Here is a 16,693-nt window from a genome sequence, read left to right as displayed (position 1 = left end):
AAGAAAGAAAGAAAGAAAGAAAAAGAAGAAGAAAGAAAGAAAGAAAGAAGAAAGAAAAGAAGAAAGAAAGAAGAAGAAGAAGAAGGAAGAAGGAAGAAGAAGAGAAGAAGAAAAGAAGAAAGAAAGAAAAAGAAAAGAAAGAAAGAAAGAGAGAGAAAGAAAGAAAGAAAGAAAGAAAGAAAAAGAAGAAAAGAAGAAAAAAGAAAGGAAGAGAAGAAGGAAAAGAAAGAGAAGAAAGAAGAGAAAGAAAAGAAGAAAGAAAGAAAGAAGAAAGAAGAGAAAGAAAGAAAGAGAAGAAAGAAAGAAAGAAAGAAAGAAAGAAAGAGAAAGAAAGAAAGAAGAAAAGAGAGAAAAGAAGAAGAAAAAGAAGAGAAGAAAGAAAAGAAAAGAAGAGAAAGAAAAGAAAGAAAGAAAGAAAGAAAGAAAGAAAGAAAGAAAGAAAGAAAGAAAGAAAGAAAGAAAGAAAGAAGCTCTAAAAACTTGGTGAAATAAAAATCTTACTGGAAGCTGCATCAACAGAGTAAGAACTGCTGAGGACAGAATCACTGAATACTGAGATGAGGTGCAGAAAATCTCCAGAGAACAGTAGAAGGCATCTGTGGTGGAACCACTTTCAAATAAATGAACATCTGGAGGTGGAGAGAGTACAGTGGGTAAGGTGTTTGCCTTGCACACTACTGAAACGCTTCCAAGTTCTATTCCCCTTTGCAGACATTCCATATGGTTTCCCCCTCAAGCCTGTCAGGAGTGATTTCTGAGTACTAAGTCCTGAGTATCACCACGTGTGATCCCAAATCAAGCAAGTAACAACAACAACAAAAAAATAGGGGTCATAGCAATAGTACAGCAGGTAGAGTGCTTGCTTCACAGGTGATTCAGGTTCTATCCCATATTGTTCCCTGACCCCGCTAGGAATAATTTCTTTTTTTTGTGTGTTTTTTTTTTTTGGGGGGGGGTCACACCCGGCAGTGCTCAGGGGTTTTTCCTGGCTCCGTGCTCAGAAATTGCTCCTGGCAGGCACAGGGGACCATATGGGACACCGGGATTTGAACCGATGACCTCCTGCATGAAAGGCAAACGCCTTACCTCCATGCTATCTCTCCGGCCCCAGGAATAATTTCTGAGTGTAGAGCCAGAGTATGTCCACTGCTGGGTATGTCTCAAAACAAACAAACAAATTAAATGATAACAATACAACTTTGGGATTAATTTAAAAAGAACAATATAAGAATCATCTGTGTCCTAGAGGGTCAAGAAGGTAACCCCGGGGCCGGGTAGGTGGCGCTGGAGGTAAGGTGTCTGCCTTGCAAGCGCTAGCCAAGGAAGGACCGCGGTTCGATCCCCCGGCGTCCCATATGGTCCCCCCAAGCCAGGGGCGATTTCTGAGCACATAGCCAGGAGTAACCCCTGAGCGTCAAACGGGTGTGGCCCAAAATTTGTTTTAAAAAAAAAAAAAAAAGAAGGTAACCCCAATGAAGAAACAACAGAACAACAGTCAAAGTTACTTCAGAGACTTTCCCAGAGCTGGGGAGCATAAAGCTGGGGACCTAACCCAGATCCAAGTGGCCTGAAGGGTGCCAGCTAAAAGAGACCTAAATAAAAGGGCTCCAAGACACATTTTTTTTTTTTTGGTTTTTGGGCCACACCCGGTGACACTCAGGGGTTACTCCTGGCTTGGGGACCATATGGGACGCCGGGGGATCGAACCGCGGTCCGTCCTAGGCTAGAGCAGGCAAGGCAGGCACCTTACTTCTTTTGTTTGTTTGTTGTTTTTTTTTTTTTTTTTTTTTGGTTTTTGGGCCACACCCGGTGACACTCAGGGGTTACTCCTGGCTTGGGGACCATATGGGACGCCGGGGGATCGAACCGCGGTCCGTCCTAGGCTAGAGCAGGCAAGGCAGGCACCTTACTTCTTTTGTTTGTTTGTTGTTTTTTTTTTTTTTTTTTGGTTTTTGGGCCACACCCGGTGACACTCAGGGGTTACTCCTGGCTTGGGGACCATATGGGATGCCGGGGGATCGAACCGCGGTCCGTCCTAGGCTAGAGCAGGCAAGGCAGGCACCTTACTTCTAGCGCCACCGCCCGGCCCCTCTAAGACACATCTTAATTAGAATGATGAAAGTGACACAGAGAAAATACTAAAAGCAGCAAGCTCAAAAAAAAAAAAAAAAGAAAAAAAGAAAAGAAAAGAAAGGGGCCGGAGAGATAGCATGGAGGTAAGCAGAAGGACAGTGGTTCGAATCCTGGCATCCCATATGGTCCCCTGTGCCTGCCAGGGGTGATTTCAGAGCATAGAGCCAGGAGGAACCCCTGAGCGAGGCCGGTGTGACCCCAAAAATTTTTTTTAAAAAAGGAAACACAGAGAGATAGCACAGCAGTACGGCTTTTGCCTTGCACACAGCTGATTCATGATGGACAGTGGTTCGAATTCCAGCATCTCATATGGTCCCCCTGTCTGACAGGAGCAATTTCTGAGCACAGAGCCAGGAATAACACCTGAGCGCTGCCAGGTGTGACCCAAAAAACAAAACAAAACAACAAAAAAGGAAATACATACATACAAAGGGTCATTCATCCTTAAGGTTTACAGAAAATTTACCAAACAAAACTCTCCAGGCCCAAAGACAATGATGGCATTTAGTAAAAAAACTCAATGAAATGAATGATTCACCAAGAATACTTTACCTAATCAGACCATTCAGAGTGAAGGAATAATATACTATTTCCCAGCCAAACAAGAGCTCGTAATCTCATAGCAATAAAGATAATAAAAATAAGTTTTGGGTTGGAGAGACAAGACATTGGGCAGAGTGCTTGCCTTGCATGCTAAGGCCTGGGACCACATACAGTCCCTCAGCCACTCCAGGAATGACCCCTTCGTTCTGGCAGGTGTGGTTCCAAAACAAAACAAAACAAAACAAAAACAAACAAACAAAAATATTAGCCCAGAATTGGAAGGTCCAGGAGGTACACAGCAACCTGCCCATCAGCTTCTCTTGTAGGAAGAAATAAGAGCCGGGGCTGGAAAGTTTTCGCTTATTTTGGGGGATTTGGAGACACATGGGTCAGTGCTCAGCTTATGCTCCTGATTCTGCACTTAAGGATCAGTCCTGGCAGGGCTCTGGGGACCGTGTCTGGTGTCAGAGATCGAATCCAGGTGAGGCAATGTACAATCTCTCCAACATCATTTTTTTGTTTGTTTTTGTTTTTTGAACCACGCCCTACCTGCTGTGCCATCACTCTAGCCCCAGTCAGCCCTCTTTCTGTCTTTAATTCTTATTTTAACGTTTGTTTATTATCACTCCCCAGCAATGATCAGGGAGGGCCCTCTGGGGGGGGGGCAAGCAGAGGTGGTCCTATGAGGCTTGTACTCTTCTCTGTACATCTTGGCTGCCTGTGCTTGGGGGAACCAACTCCTCACTCCTCTCTACACCTCACCCTTTGTCCACCCCAGTCTTGCCCCTTCAACCTCACTCACACTGGGGCTAGAAGGGGAAAAAAAAAAGTCTGCCCCCCAGCTCATCCTGAGCTTGCAGGCCTCAGAGTGCTCCCCACTTGGCCCTGCTCAGCAGGGAACCCGAGTTGGGGTCGGGCTGCCCAGGCACAGGGTTCCAGCACCTAGGACTGGGGTGCAGCTGTGGGCCAGTGGGCAGGGAACCCCAGTGCATCGCCTCCCGCCTCCCGGAGCCCCTCCTTCTCCCAGCGCCCCAAAGCACCTCCTCCAGGCAGGCCCGGCCCGCCTGTGCGTCAGCGCGGCCGCCCCGAGCAGTCGGAAGCCCGGCGCGTGGACAGGTCGGGCGCCTGTCCCTGTCCCTGGCTCAGCTCGGCCCGGCGCTGCCCTGCCCGGGTCGTCCGGGCCGGGGATGGCAGCGGCGGCCGAGCCCGGGGCCCAGGTCCGGCCTGGCAGCGACGCCCCGCGCCTGGACAGCCCGGAGCTGAGCGGCGGCGGCGGAGGCAGAGGCGCGTCCCCCCGGCGGGCGCGGGCCAGGCCGCCGGGCCCCGACGCGCCTGGACACCGATTCCGGAAGGTGACCCTCACCAAGCCCACCTTCTGCCACCTCTGCTCCGACTTCATCTGGGGGCTGGCCGGCTTCCTCTGCGAGGGTGAGCCGCGCGCGGACCCGCCTGCCCCTGGACCTGCCCTGCCCAGCCCTGCTGGCCACGCGTCCGAGCGCCCAGGGCTGGGGTCCCCCGCGCGCCTGGACTTGTCTGGGTCTTCGGCTCGGCGGGCGAGCTGGGGCAGGAGCTCGCCCCACCCTCCTGCTGCCCGGCCCTCCCTGCCCACTCCGCCCGCGCGCTCCTGCCCCTGGCGCCTGGCCCTCGCCCAGCCCTGCCCAGTCTCCCCTTCCTCGGCCTGCTGCACGGGGTCCTGACCCTGGCCAGCCCGACTGGCACCACCAGGTGGTTCTTGCCTGTAAGGTGTCTCGCTGCTGCCATAGAGGACAGCCCTGTGCAGTGCCCTGGGCCTGGGTGGACGTGGGTGCAGCTAGCCGAGGGCCCACTAAGGCTGTGGCACTCCGGATGTGGATGTGGGCTGTGCAGTGATGGGTGCTATCTCCCAGCACCAGGGAGGAAAGCGGGCACTGTCTGCCTGCAGTGGGGCCCCCCGGGGAAGTCACGGGCTCTTGGCCCTCTTCCGTTTCCCACCAGAGTGCTGAGGCCTTTGGGGACAAGGACCTAGCCAGCGCTCTGGTGGTCAGGGCACCTGCAGTGGGTGTTCTGCTGGGCCCGACTCTCCGGTGGGTCGGGCACTGTGGTGTATGGGGTGATCTGGTAGGAATGTTCTGGTTGCTGGGCTGCCCTGGTAAGCAGGGTGATCCTGTGGGTGTGTTTGGATGGGCAGGGTGTTCCAACAGGTGGGGCTCTGTGGTGGAGGTGTTCTGGTTGGTGGGTTGCTCTGGTGAGCTGGGCACTCCGCTGGGGTTGTTCTGGTGGGCGGGGCAGTTCAGGGAGCTGGGCACTCATGAAGATTCTTTCCCTAGTATGCAACTTCATGTCCCATGAGAAGTGTCTGAAGCAGGTGAAGATGCCCTGTGCCACCCTGGCACCACGCCTGGTCTACGTGCGTATGGCCCACTGCACCCAAGGAATAGGGGTGGGGCCCTGGTCCCCCAGAAGCGGTCACCCAAGTTGTTCTTCCCCCTGCTCCCATAGGTTCCAGTCGCACACTGCTTCGGACCCCGCAGACTGTATAAGCGGCGCTTCTGTGCAGTGTGTCGAAGGGGCCTGGAGGTGCCCTCTCTGCGCTGCGAAGGTACCTGCAGGGCTGTGGTTGTGGGAGGTCCTCCTAGGGGGGTGTTGGGCACATCCCAAGCAGAGCTTTAACCCCAACCACCTCTCAGTGTGTGAGCTGCACGTTCACCCCAACTGTGTGCCCTTCGCCTGCAGCGACTGCCGCCAGTGCCACTGCGATGGGCACTGGGACCAAGTGAGTGCGGGGCACCTGCCCACTCACTGCAGAAGGGAGGGCGGGGTTCAGCGGGTCCCAGATCTTGCATGCCCCCCCACCAATGCTCCCTGGTGGTGCCCTCGGCAGGACACACACCTCCACCACTGGCGGGAGGGGAACCCACCCTCCTGTGCACGCTGCCAAGTCTGCAGGAAGACATGTGGCTCCTCCGATGTGCTGGCTGGCATCCACTGTGAGTGGTGTGGCACGCAGGTGAGTATGTGCCTCAGTCGAGAGTGAGGGTCTGAGTCATTTGGGAGTGAGGGTGTGTAGGTGGGGGTTCGTGTCAGTGGTGAGCTTGCAGGCGGGGTATGCTTAGGAAGGTGCTTGTCAGTGGGGGCATATAGGTGGGCTTCTAGGAAGAAGGGAAGAAAGGAAGGAGAGAAGGAAGAAAGGATGAAAGAAAATACTAAGAAGAGGGGCCAGAGAGATAGCACAGCGGTGTTTGCCTTGCAAGCAGCCAACACAGGACCTTAGGTGGTTGGTTCAAATCCTAGTGTCCCATATGGTCCCCCTTGCCTGCCGGGAGCTATTTCTGAGCAGATAGCCAGGAGTAACCTCTGAGCACCGTCGGGTGTAGCCCAAAAACAAGACAAAAAAAAAGAAAAAGAAAAAGAAAATACTAAGAAGAAAGGAAGAAAAAATGGGAGGAAATAAAGAATGAAAAGGAGGAATGAAGGAAGGATGAAGAAAGGTTGGAGGAAAATGAAAAATAAGGAAGAACAAATGGAAGGAAAGGAAGAATGGAAAGAGGGAATTAAGGAAGGATGAATGAAGGTTGGAGGAAAATGAAAAAGAAAGTATGAAAGGAAGAACAAAAGAAAGAAAGGGAGGGAGGAAAGAAAGAAGCCAATAGCACTATAGCATAGTGGTAGGGTGTTTGCCTTGCACGCTGCCAACCTGGGACCGACCTGGATTCAATTCCCGGCATCCTATGATTCCCCAAACCTGCCAAAAGCTATTTCTGAGCACAGAGCCAGGAGTAATTCCTGATCACTGCTGGTGTGATCCCCCCAAAACGAAAGAAGGGCGGGAGGGAAGAAGGTTGTGGGTCAGGCTCTAGGACTACTGATGGGCGGGGGCAGCAGACGTGGTGGTTGCCATGTTTGAGGTTGCATCCTCTTTTTTTGGGCTTAGGGCATCCCACTGCAACCCTGGGATCCATGGGCATGTTGGGAACTGTTATGTGGGCTCCTGTTTGCAGACCTGGATTGGCCCCTCTTGGGCTATCCCTGCCTATGCCCCCCAGGTACACTCCATATGTGCGGTAGTGCTGGCTGATGAGTGTACTTTTGGGCCACTGCACACCTTGACCCTGCCTCCCACTTGCGTACGTCTGTTGTCCAGTAACTTCAGCAAAATGCACTGTTTCCGTATCTTGCACCCAGCAGAGCCAGGTGAGGGGGTGGGTGGGAGCGGGGATCTGAGAGGACCGGATAAAGCAGGAAGGACCCCTGAGGCACAGCCTCTGTGACCCTCCAGGTGATTGGGAGGACGGCGAGGACAGCAGTACCAGCCTTTCAAGAGAGGGGCTTGCTCCTGAGTCTGGTAAGTACCCCCTACTCCCATCCTTTCCATCTCTCCCACCGAGGAGCCTGACCCACATCCTTTGGCCCAGGTAAGCAGACCCTGAGGATCTTTGACGGTGATGATGCAGTACAGCGGAACCACTTCCGGGTCATTGTGGTGCCAAGACAGGCTAGGAGTGAGGAGCTGGTGGTAAGCTGTGGCCAGGCTGTGGGGTGTCCTGGGGAGGCCCAGAGCCCTGAAGACTGCACCATCCGTCCTCCCATAGGAGGCGGCTCTGCGGGCTTACTACCTCCCTGATGACCCTGAGGACTTCGAGCTACAGCCACTCCCGGTGGCCTCAGAGGGTGATGTGCCAACCACATGGATCCTCCGGGCCTGGCCCCGCACACAGGAGGTCCTGAATATCTACCCTGCTTGGCTCCAGTAAGGCTTCTCCCAGGGCTGGGATCTGGGAGACCCAGGAGGTGCCTAGGCCAGTCCTAAGCATGTTCCCCGCAGGCCGGGTGTGTCCTACGTGTCTGTGTGTGTGACTCCGCAGAGCACTGTGGGGTCTGCGGTGCTGGAGGCACTCCTGTTGCTCGGGTGCCAGGTAGGTGCTCGTGGCTCACTGGAGGGGCCCTGGGAGGTAGGTGCCAAACCAGGCCTGATGCCCCACTGCCTACTAACTCAGGCCCAGAGTGCCCAGAGCTTCCAGCTGGTGGAGGTGCTCATGGATAGCAGGCAGGGTGAGTGTCCTGATGCACCCCGAACTGCCTTTCCTGGTGCCCCCCAGTCTTGTTCTTACTGTGTCCTGCCCTGCAGTCCAGCGGACACCCCTGGCTGATAGTGAGCTCCTGCTCGACCGGCTCCGAGCTCTCCGACAGGTGAGTGCTTGGATGGCCCCGCCATGCCTGCCCCAAGTGCCCCACTCCATAGTGGCTTTAATGCGTGTGGGGCCCTGCACTACTCCCTCAGTAGCTCCCACTCCCCACCCACAGGCTTCCCTGCACCAGATGAACCAGGTGCGGTTCTATGTGGCCGACAGCAGGACTACGGCCCCACGGGTCTCCCTGTTCGTTGGTGGCCTGCCGTGCGGCCTCTCCCTGCTGGAGTACCGAAACCTGCTGGAAGAGGCTCTGGCCACCAAAGGTGTGGGGTCTACCGGGCCTGCTGTCAGGGGCTATGTGAAGGTGCTCCAGCAGGGTCTGGGGGGCTGGAGTGTGGGGTACCTATGGGAGTTGGGGTTCAAGGGATGCAGAAATGGTGGCAGAGGGTGAGGGAGAGTTGGGGTCGGTGATGACCTTCAGACCCTTGGCAGCTGGCCTGGTGTCCGTGAGCCACGTCTACTCCTCTCAAGGTGAGCCTGCCCCGCCCTGCAGTTAGGTGGGAGAGCCCTGCCCTTCCTGCTTCCGGGTTAAAGGTCATCCCCAGGTAGGTGGGCCCTGGCCTTCCTCTCTGGACAGCCAGGAGCCAGGGAAACATATTGTATTGGCTTTGCTGAGAGGTGACCAAGATGTCCCAGGCCATGTTTCCACATGGCCAGCTATGCCCTCGGGGCCACTGGGTGGGTGGGGGAGGGCCCCTTATCTGCCCCACAGTCCCCCAGCTGGGAACAAGCGAGGCCCCTCTGTGAGCCCCCTGCCTGGCAGGTGCTGTGGTGCTGGAGGTGAGCTGCTTTACCGAGGCTGAGCGTCTGTACATGTTGGTCAGGGAGACAGCTGTGTGTGGCCACCCACTGAATGCTTTGGTGCTCCCAGAGGTGCTGGTGAGTGGACTGGGGCCTCTGAGGTCGGAGGTGAACCTGGCTGTGCCCTGGACCGCCTTGGCCACTCTGAGTCCTCCCTGATGATGGACATATCCTGAAAGATCACCCATGTCAGAACAGGCTCTCTACAGGGCTTCAGGTGACAGAAGCCTGGGGTCTCCCTGGGCAGTGACAGGTCCTGTCCCTGTCCCCCAGCTTGCCAGCTGAGAGTGGTCCCATAGAACACTACTCCATCTTGGTTCAGGCCACCAGGGTGGGTGGGTGGTGGTCCTCCACAGGCCTGGCCACTCTTCCTGATGGCCATGCATGCCCACAGTTGAGCTTCTTGGACTGCCTGGACTGCTTCCTTCCCACACTCCCATCAGTGGCATGAGTCAGTGGCACCCTGGGCCACAGGTGGGCTTGTGAGTGAGGCTGGCCCTGCCCAGACAGCAGTTGGGCAGGTGTTTAGTCTCAGGAGCCAGCCCTAACCCAGCTCCATCTGTTAGCACATGAAACTACCCCCAAGCTGCCGACCCCTCCTCGTGTTCGTGAACCCCAAGAGTGGAGGCCTGCAGGGCAGGGACCTGCTCTCCAGTTTCCGGAAACTGCTAAACCCTCACCAAGTCTTTGACCTGACCAATGGAGGGCCTGTGCCTGGGTGAGTGGCGGGCCCAGGACAGATGCCTGTACACTCACACGCACACCACACACTAGAGTCCACACACACACACACACACACAGGTGAGCCCAGCACATAACATATTTGCACGGGTGCACATGCAGATATCTACACAAGCACGCATGTATAGGCGGGCCTAGCACATCTATACTTGCATAGGAACACACATTTTAGAGCCCCAGGGGCAACTGGGACATATCTGGTGGCTTGATGCTGCAGAAAGCTATGCTGTCCTTATCTGGAGCTGGTGGCAGGATCTGACCTGTCTCCCACCCCAGGTTCCACCTGTTCGCCCAGGTACCGTGCTTCCGGGTGCTGGTGTGTGGTGGGGATGGCACTGTGGGCTGGGTGCTCGCTGCCCTGGAAGAGTTGCGGCACTGTCTGGCCTGCCCTGACCCTTCAGTGGCCATCCTGCCCCTGGGCACAGGTGGGTCATTGGCTGTGTGGGTTATCCCCTTCCATTCTGTCCATGTTTGGCCAGGAGTCAGCCCGGATCCTGTCTGTTTCCCAGGGAATGACCTTGGCCGCGTGCTCCGCTGGGGGCCTGGCTACAGTGGGGAGGACCCACTGTCCGTGCTGCTATCAGTGGATGAGGCAGATGCCGTGCTTGTGGACCGCTGGACCATCCTGCTGGATGCTCAACAGGACAGCAGTGCTGAGACGAGTGTGGCCAATATCGAGCCTCCCAAAGTGCAGTTGGGGCAGTGGACTACCTTTGCGGGTGGGAAGTGCTGGGGCCATCCCAGGGCTCACAGGGACACTCCCCCCCCCACCTCCCTCAGATTGTGCAAATGAGCAACTACTGTGGCATTGGCATTGATGCTGAGCTGAGCCTGGACTTCCACCAGGCACGTGAGGAGGAGCCGGGCAAGTTCACCAGCAGGTACCCAGGCCCTACTGCCCCACCTGTGGGGTGCTGCAGGCCGACCCTGTGTACTATCCCTGCCCTATCCCCTAGGTTTCACAACAAAGGCATGTATGTGCGGGCTGGGCTGCAGAAGATGAACCATTCACGGGGCCTGCACAAGGAGGTGCGGCTGCAGGTGGGGCAGCAGGAAGTGACATTGCCAAGCCTCGAGGGCCTCATCTTCATCAACATTCCCAGGTGCGGGATGGGAGGCTAGGGATCTCCCCAGAAACCTGTTTGGCCCTCCGCACCTGGCTCACTGCACACCCTCCTTGGCACAGCTGGGGCTCGGGGGCTGACCTGTGGGGTTCTGACAACGACTCCAGATTCAAGAAGCCACGCATGGATGACGGGTTGCTGGAGGTGGTGGGGGTAACAGGGGTCCTTCACATGGTGAGCAGCGGGGGAAGCAGGGGCGGGTGGGGTTCTCCTGACTGTACAACAGCCCTGAGCTGGCTCTCCCACGCCACCCACCCCTCCCAGGGCCAGGTCCAGGGCGGGCTGCGCTCTGGCATCCGCATTGCCCAGGGCTCCTACTTCCGTGTCACCCTCCTCAAGGCCACAGCTGTGCAGGTAGACGGTGAGCCCTGGATCCAGGCTCCCGGGCATATAATCATCTCAGCTGCAGGCCCCAAGGTAGGCCAGGCCTCGTCCAATCTGGGGTACGCACCTGCCTCCTTCCACCCGTCTGAGCCCCCCTAATCCTCCAGGTGCACATGTTGCGCAAGGCCAAGCAGAAGCCCAGGAAGGCCGATGAGGTGTCTGCCCCCAGCGGAGACAAGTAGAGGCCGTCTGCCGAATACTCGCTGCTGCTAGACAGACCCACTTAGGCCTTGCCTGGTGACACCAGGCTCTGCTCTCCGGACGCCTTGTCCTTTGAGCCTGGTACCTGTCTCTCTCAGGCCAGGTTTGATCCTGAGTGTTCTGCCCAATGGAGACCATCCAGCCTCAACTTCCCTCAGAGGCTGCACCTCTCCCCAAACGGTCCCAGCGGTGTGATGGGACAGGTGCCGAGGTCATAGGGGACAATGCCCCACAAGGCTCCATCACTGGCTCCCCATACCCTCACGTTGCATCATAGTGACTAGCCCCGTCTGTGTTTTGCACACACACACACTCATGCTGTTTCCGACTTAGTGCTGTAATTAATGACGGGCCTGTGACTGACCATTCCCCACCGCACCCACTGCAATGTCCAGAATAAATACAGCCTGGTCTTGCTGTCCTCATGCCTTGTTCTCTGCCTGGGGACCTCCAAATGCTGCCCGGGGCCAGCTCCTTTTAATGACAGGTCCCAAGAGTGTCTCTTGACGAAGAAGGAAGCCACTCACAAGTGGGGGCCAGGGAGCAGTGGGGAGTGCGTGTCTTCCTCACCACGGGGGCTGGCTGGCCGCAGTGCCCGCAAGGCAGCCAGGGCCAGGCGCACGAGCAGGCGCAGCAGCAGGAAGGCTAAGGGCATGGCCAGCTGCATGATATGGAAGATGGTGGTGCTGAAACGGCTCAGGAAGCAGGTAGATGCAAAGGCCAGGAGGCTAGCACAAGGATAGAGTGCCAGCTTGGCGAACATGAAGGCGTGCTCCCGGCCCCCAAAGTGAGTGGCCGGCTGCAGTGTCTCACTCTGGTGCAGCAGAGCCACAGTCCAGATAGCAAACTGGAAGATGCTGGCAAAGAAGATAATGACGCAGCTGACGCGTACACGCTCTAGTTCGTCTTTTGGCTGCCGGGCAAAGGCTGATGTCTGCTGGTAGGCCAATGGCAGGCCACCCACAAAGGCCAATGCTAGCGTGTTGAGCAGCCCCATGATCTGTGTTGCTCTGCGCACATGCAGAAACAAAGAGTGGTGGGCAGACCACAGCAAGCCCACTGTGGCAAAGGAGCCAAAGTAGGCTAGAAAACGTGGGCTGAACTCACTCAGCGCCACCACCAGGCTACCGTGGAACTTGTCCTTCACGTCTCTGGGGTCCGGGATGCTGTCTTCACTGAAAGAGAGACAGAGCTGCTCAGCCACCATGCCCAGGGCCCCTCTTGTCAGATGGAGCTTCCTGGACCTGTTCATACCCACTTGGGCTCATGCCTGGCATAAACCACCATTTCGGATGCTCCCTGGGGTAGAGGTGCCTATTGCCTCCTTACAGGCCGCTCTACCCAGGCACCAAGCAGACTAGCTGCCTCCAGGGCTTCCCAGGAGTGGGGCTCTCCCCAACTCTCAGTACCTGAGCAACGGGATTGCCAAGGAACCCTGGATCTGGGCCTCCCCAATTGGCTCCCGCCACAGAGGAAAAGGCCACTGGGAGAAAAAGAGAGAATGACCCAGGAAGACCAAAGTTACATGGCAGCCCTCTGCCCTGCACGATGGAGATGGTCAGGAGAGAGAGAGAGAGAGTGCCCAGCTCCTCACCTGATGTCCAGAATGAGCAGTGTGGCCACGATTGCATAGACACCATCACTGAAAGCCTCCACGCGCTCCTTGCTGAGGGGCTCATGCAGGTCGAAGGTAAACAGCTCCATGCTGGGGGCCAGAGGCTCCCTGGGGCCTGTAAGAGGAATGGGTCGGGCCCCTATCTTAGGGCTGGCCCACATAGGAGCAGGTGCTCACTTTCAGGGACCAGGGGCTCGGGGCCTACCCATGAGTCTGCCCTTGCACCAGCTGGAGACCTTGCTGACATAGGGGAGGAAGATGACGGTGGCCATCAGCAGGTAGGACTGTGGAGGGAGACAGAGCAGGTCAGTGGGAAGACACATGAACAGACACATGAGCTCCTAGCCTGTCTGGCTAGTGCAGAACAAACACGCACAGGCACTCCCAGAGGTGCCCGTACATGGGAGACCCATAGCATTCTGCAGGTAGCTGCAGGGTGGTCCCTCTCTCCAGGAATGGAAAGGCTCTGGGTCTCCGCAGGAGTGAGTAGTGTTGGGGTACTCCTTCCTCAGGAGAGGGGAGAACACGCTCAGGGTGTCTGCCCACCATGGCAACGTTGCTCATACAACTATAGGCTCATAAACACCCCCCCCTCACCCAGTGTTCCCAAATTCCTCCATCTCTTCCAGGGTACCCAGAAAGGATATGGACATGCCCCTCCTCCCTGACCCTCCTCTCCCACCCTGGCGATATTGCGTGCTTGCCCCCTGCACACACAAGCCATCCATTGCGATTTCTGGCCCTGGACCCTTCTTTTGTTATGTCCAGTTTAGCCAGTGCCCTGCTTGACAGACACCAGACCTGGATCTGCTCTTTGCAGTATTCAAGGAATGATCCCCATGAGTCAACATGAAGGCCAAAGGGGTCCACACTTGCCCTTCAGCCTTGCTTCTGGGCCACCTACTCCCCAAAGGTCCATGATGCTCTCTGGCCCGGAGAAGAGCCACACTCACCAGCGGGTAGAAGAAGAGGGAGAAGCAGGCAGCGGCCAAGCACAGCGCAGGCCCACGGAGCACAATGCCCAGGATGTGCCGCTGGTACAGACCCCTGTGGGCGGAACACCCGATCCGGGGGTCCAGGAGGTGTGGAAAGTAGAATGCGTACACCACGATCAGTGCCTGGTGGGCAGAGGCAGCATGCTTGGCACAACACGGAAATACACAAGCCCATACACCTACATATGTACCATACGCATGCAGGTGGACACAAATGTTTTTGTTTTTGTTTTTTTTTTGTTTTTGGGCCACACCCGGTGACGCTCAGGGGTTACTCCTGGCTATGCGCTCAGAAGTCGCTCCTGGCTTGGGGGACCATATGGGACGCCGGGGGATCGAACCGCGGTCCGTCTCCTAGGCTAGCGCAGGTAAGGCAGGCACCTTACCTCGAGCGCCACCGCCCGGCCCAGGTGGACACAAATGTACACCCACTCATGTGCCCACTGGCCCGCACATGCAATCCCAGGCACCACATTCAGGGGCCCAGAACTGGCTCTCCAGGCAAGAGCATGCCCATTGCTAGCACGTAGACAGAGGTGTCCAATACCTGCACAGCACCGATGGCGATGACACACACGCAGAACAGGAAGATTCCCAAGGGCACATCAGGGAAGGTCACCATCAGGGAAAACTAGAGCCCGGAACAGACGAGAGGGGTGTGCAGACTGGCTGGGCCCCATCTGGGTGCCTCTGGTCCTCGAATTTCTCCTCTAGAACCCTCGGGCCCAGGCCAGAGCCAGTTGCTGTATGCCAATCAGATCATAGAGACCAGAGCTATGGGGGCCCAGGGCCAATTGCAGGATGCGGCTGGAGTACTGATGCCTTTGGAGGACCCTACTGTCCCCATGAGACCCCCTCTTCCTCCCAGCCAGGATACCCCAGTGTGGCCTGCCTGGGTCCTAGCATTTTTTTTTGGGGTCACACCTGGCAGCGCTCAGGGGTTACTCCTGGCTCCATGCTCAGAAATCGCTCCTGGCAGGCTCGGGGGACCACATGGGATGCCGGGATTCAAACCAATGACCTTTCGCATGAAAGGCAAACGCCTTACCTCCATGCTATCTCTCTGCCCCGGCTCTAACATTTAGTGCCAGAAACCTCTGTCCTCTTAGCACTCATGGGGGTGGGGGGTGGGTAGCAGCAAAGGATGTGGGAGATACTCACTGTGAAGGGAAGGAAGGTGATGGTCATCATGCAGGCCTGTGGGGTGCGAAGAGATACCGTGTCACCCTCTGGCCTGCCCCAGAGGATGCCTGTGCTATGTGTAGGAAAAGGAGTGAAGAGCCGCTATCGCCATCTTCCCCTAACTGATGTCCCCATGGGGGAAGACTCAGACTCATTGGCCTCCTCCGCCTTGTCTCCCCTCTCCATCCTCCTGTGGGGAACAGACCCGATCACTGTCTTCCCTCATCCCATCCTCCTTGTAAGACCCAGACTCACCAGATTGAGGAGGGCGAGCGTGTCATCAATTTTCCCAACTAGCTGGAACAACCTGGCAGGAAAGAAGCAAGCACACAGGCATCAGCACCTCCCCAGCATGAACTCCAGTGCCAGCCAGCCAGTGGCCAGGCTCCCGGGCTGTTGTGCAAGAAGGTCCCCAGGCTCCCGGGCTGTTGTGCAAGGAGATCCCTAGGGCCTGGGAACAAGTTCTGGGGGGCTGGGAGGTAGGTAGCCTCGCCTCTGTGCACAAGTCCACACAGTGAAGGCTACAAGGGAACAGGGACACACTCACACCCACTGAGATCTGACCTTGTGTGCGCTGCCCAGGCAACAGTGACAATGAGGAAAGTCATCAGGTACACAGCTATCCTGGTGGCTAGAAGTTTCTGGATGCCCTTGTTGAATTCCTGGGCAGAGAAGCAGCAGATGTGGCCATGCCTTGCCCTGCAAAGTCCCTGTTCCTCTCGCTCCTCCTGCACAGCCTCTCCCAGGGCTCCCACTTCAGGCCCAAATCCATGAGGTCACTGGTGTTGGGAGCTTCTGAGGCATAGCTGGTTCAGCAGAGACCTGGGTAGATTCCCAGCACCACGAGGAAAAGAAGTGTTTTGTTGCCAAGAACCTGTGGGAGGCTAAGGCAGTGCTGGACTGGTACTGGGCTCGAGCTGGTTCCTGCAGTCACGGGCCCTGGGCCTGACTCTAGTCCTGTCCTATCCTGCTCACACAGGACGCCTATGGCCTGAGTGGCTGCCTAGAGCGGAGGGACTCAGAATACCTGTTCTGGGGAGATATCCGTGTGGGTCACAGGCAAGATCTAGGCACAAAGACACAAAGAGAGCTGAGGTCGGTCTTGGGGTGGGAGGGTTCCCCCTGCACCCTCACCAGGCAGGGGCTCACAAACCATGACAGTGGCAATGATGGACAGCAAGGCATCGCTGAAGCTGAGCATACGCTGGGAGTGCTGCGTGCCCTGCGCGGGTTCCTCATCCTTCCTGCCTTCAGGCAGGTCTTCCTGCTCTGGCTGAGGCATGGACATGGCAGGGCCTGGGAGAAAGCACAGGTGAGAACATGGTACGAGTCCGTCTCCTATTTTGTGCTGAAACATTCTGTGCTTGCCAGGGTCTATGACCAGAAATGGGATTCCTAACAATTGGTGGGGGCCTGCCAACACCCGGCTAGATAAGTCTCTGTGCCCCTGCAGATAAGCTAGGCCACAGAGAGTCTCTGAGAGCCTCCCAGACACCTTAGCCAGTGCAGACCCCACAGAAAAATCTCTGGGCTATTCTAGACATACAGGTCACAGTAAAATCTCCGGACCACGGAGAGATAGCACAGCGGCGTTTGCCTTGCAAGCAGCCAATCTAGGACCAAAGGTGGTAGGTTCGAATCCCGATGTCCCATATGGTCCCCCGTGCCTGCCAGGAGCTATTTCTGAGCAGACAGCCAGGAGTAACCCCTGAGCACTGCTGGGTGTGGCCCAAAAACCAAAAAAAAAAAAAAAAAATCTCCGGACCACTCCAGACATCTGGGCCGCAGGACATCTCCGTCCCATCC

At 56.5% G+C, this 16,693-nt stretch overlaps 2 protein-coding genes across 6 annotated transcripts; one reads left to right on the top strand and one right to left on the bottom strand.

Moving 5' to 3' along the window:
* The first annotated feature begins 3,863 nt into the window (after positions 1-3,863).
* On the top strand, positions 3,864-11,516 carry DGKQ (diacylglycerol kinase theta). 5 transcript variants are annotated; one of them, XM_049789704.1, is made up of 23 exons: positions 3,864-4,104; positions 4,983-5,062; positions 5,155-5,254; positions 5,343-5,428; positions 5,537-5,662; positions 6,699-6,846; positions 6,932-6,997; positions 7,068-7,168; positions 7,245-7,402; positions 7,478-7,568; positions 7,650-7,704; positions 7,781-7,842; positions 7,957-8,107; positions 8,277-8,315; positions 8,608-8,723; positions 9,212-9,363; positions 9,663-9,811; positions 9,896-10,074; positions 10,167-10,267; positions 10,343-10,489; positions 10,573-10,684; positions 10,775-10,927; positions 11,002-11,516. In XM_049789704.1, the coding sequence occupies exons 1-23, from the start codon at positions 3,864-3,866 to the stop codon at positions 11,074-11,076; spliced, it is 2,688 nt and encodes an 895-aa protein (XP_049645661.1). In that variant the 3' UTR covers positions 11,077-11,516. The 5 variants fall into 5 exon arrangements, with proteins under 5 accessions (XP_049645661.1, XP_049645659.1, XP_049645660.1 ...); XM_049789702.1 differs by having other exon boundaries at positions 9,663-10,074; XM_049789703.1 differs by having other exon boundaries at positions 7,478-7,704.
* TMEM175 (transmembrane protein 175) lies at positions 11,415-16,228 on the bottom strand. The gene is made up of 10 exons (XM_049789727.1): positions 16,041-16,228; positions 15,915-15,953; positions 15,452-15,549; positions 15,143-15,194; positions 14,867-14,902; positions 14,253-14,336; positions 13,664-13,828; positions 12,916-12,994; positions 12,690-12,825; positions 11,415-12,270 (listed from the first exon to the last, which is right to left on the bottom strand). The coding sequence occupies exons 1-10, from the start codon at positions 16,173-16,175 to the stop codon at positions 11,619-11,621; spliced, it is 1,476 nt and encodes a 491-aa protein (XP_049645684.1). The 5' UTR covers positions 16,176-16,228; the 3' UTR covers positions 11,415-11,618.
* Positions 16,229-16,693: the final 465 nt, after the last annotated feature.

This window comes from Suncus etruscus, chromosome 16 (genome assembly GCF_024139225.1).
Source record: "Suncus etruscus isolate mSunEtr1 chromosome 16, mSunEtr1.pri.cur, whole genome shotgun sequence".
NCBI lineage: Eukaryota > Metazoa > Chordata > Mammalia > Eulipotyphla > Soricidae > Suncus > Suncus etruscus.
The sequence above is the reverse complement of the archived record's forward strand: the minus strand, read 5'-3'. Positions and strand labels throughout refer to the sequence as shown.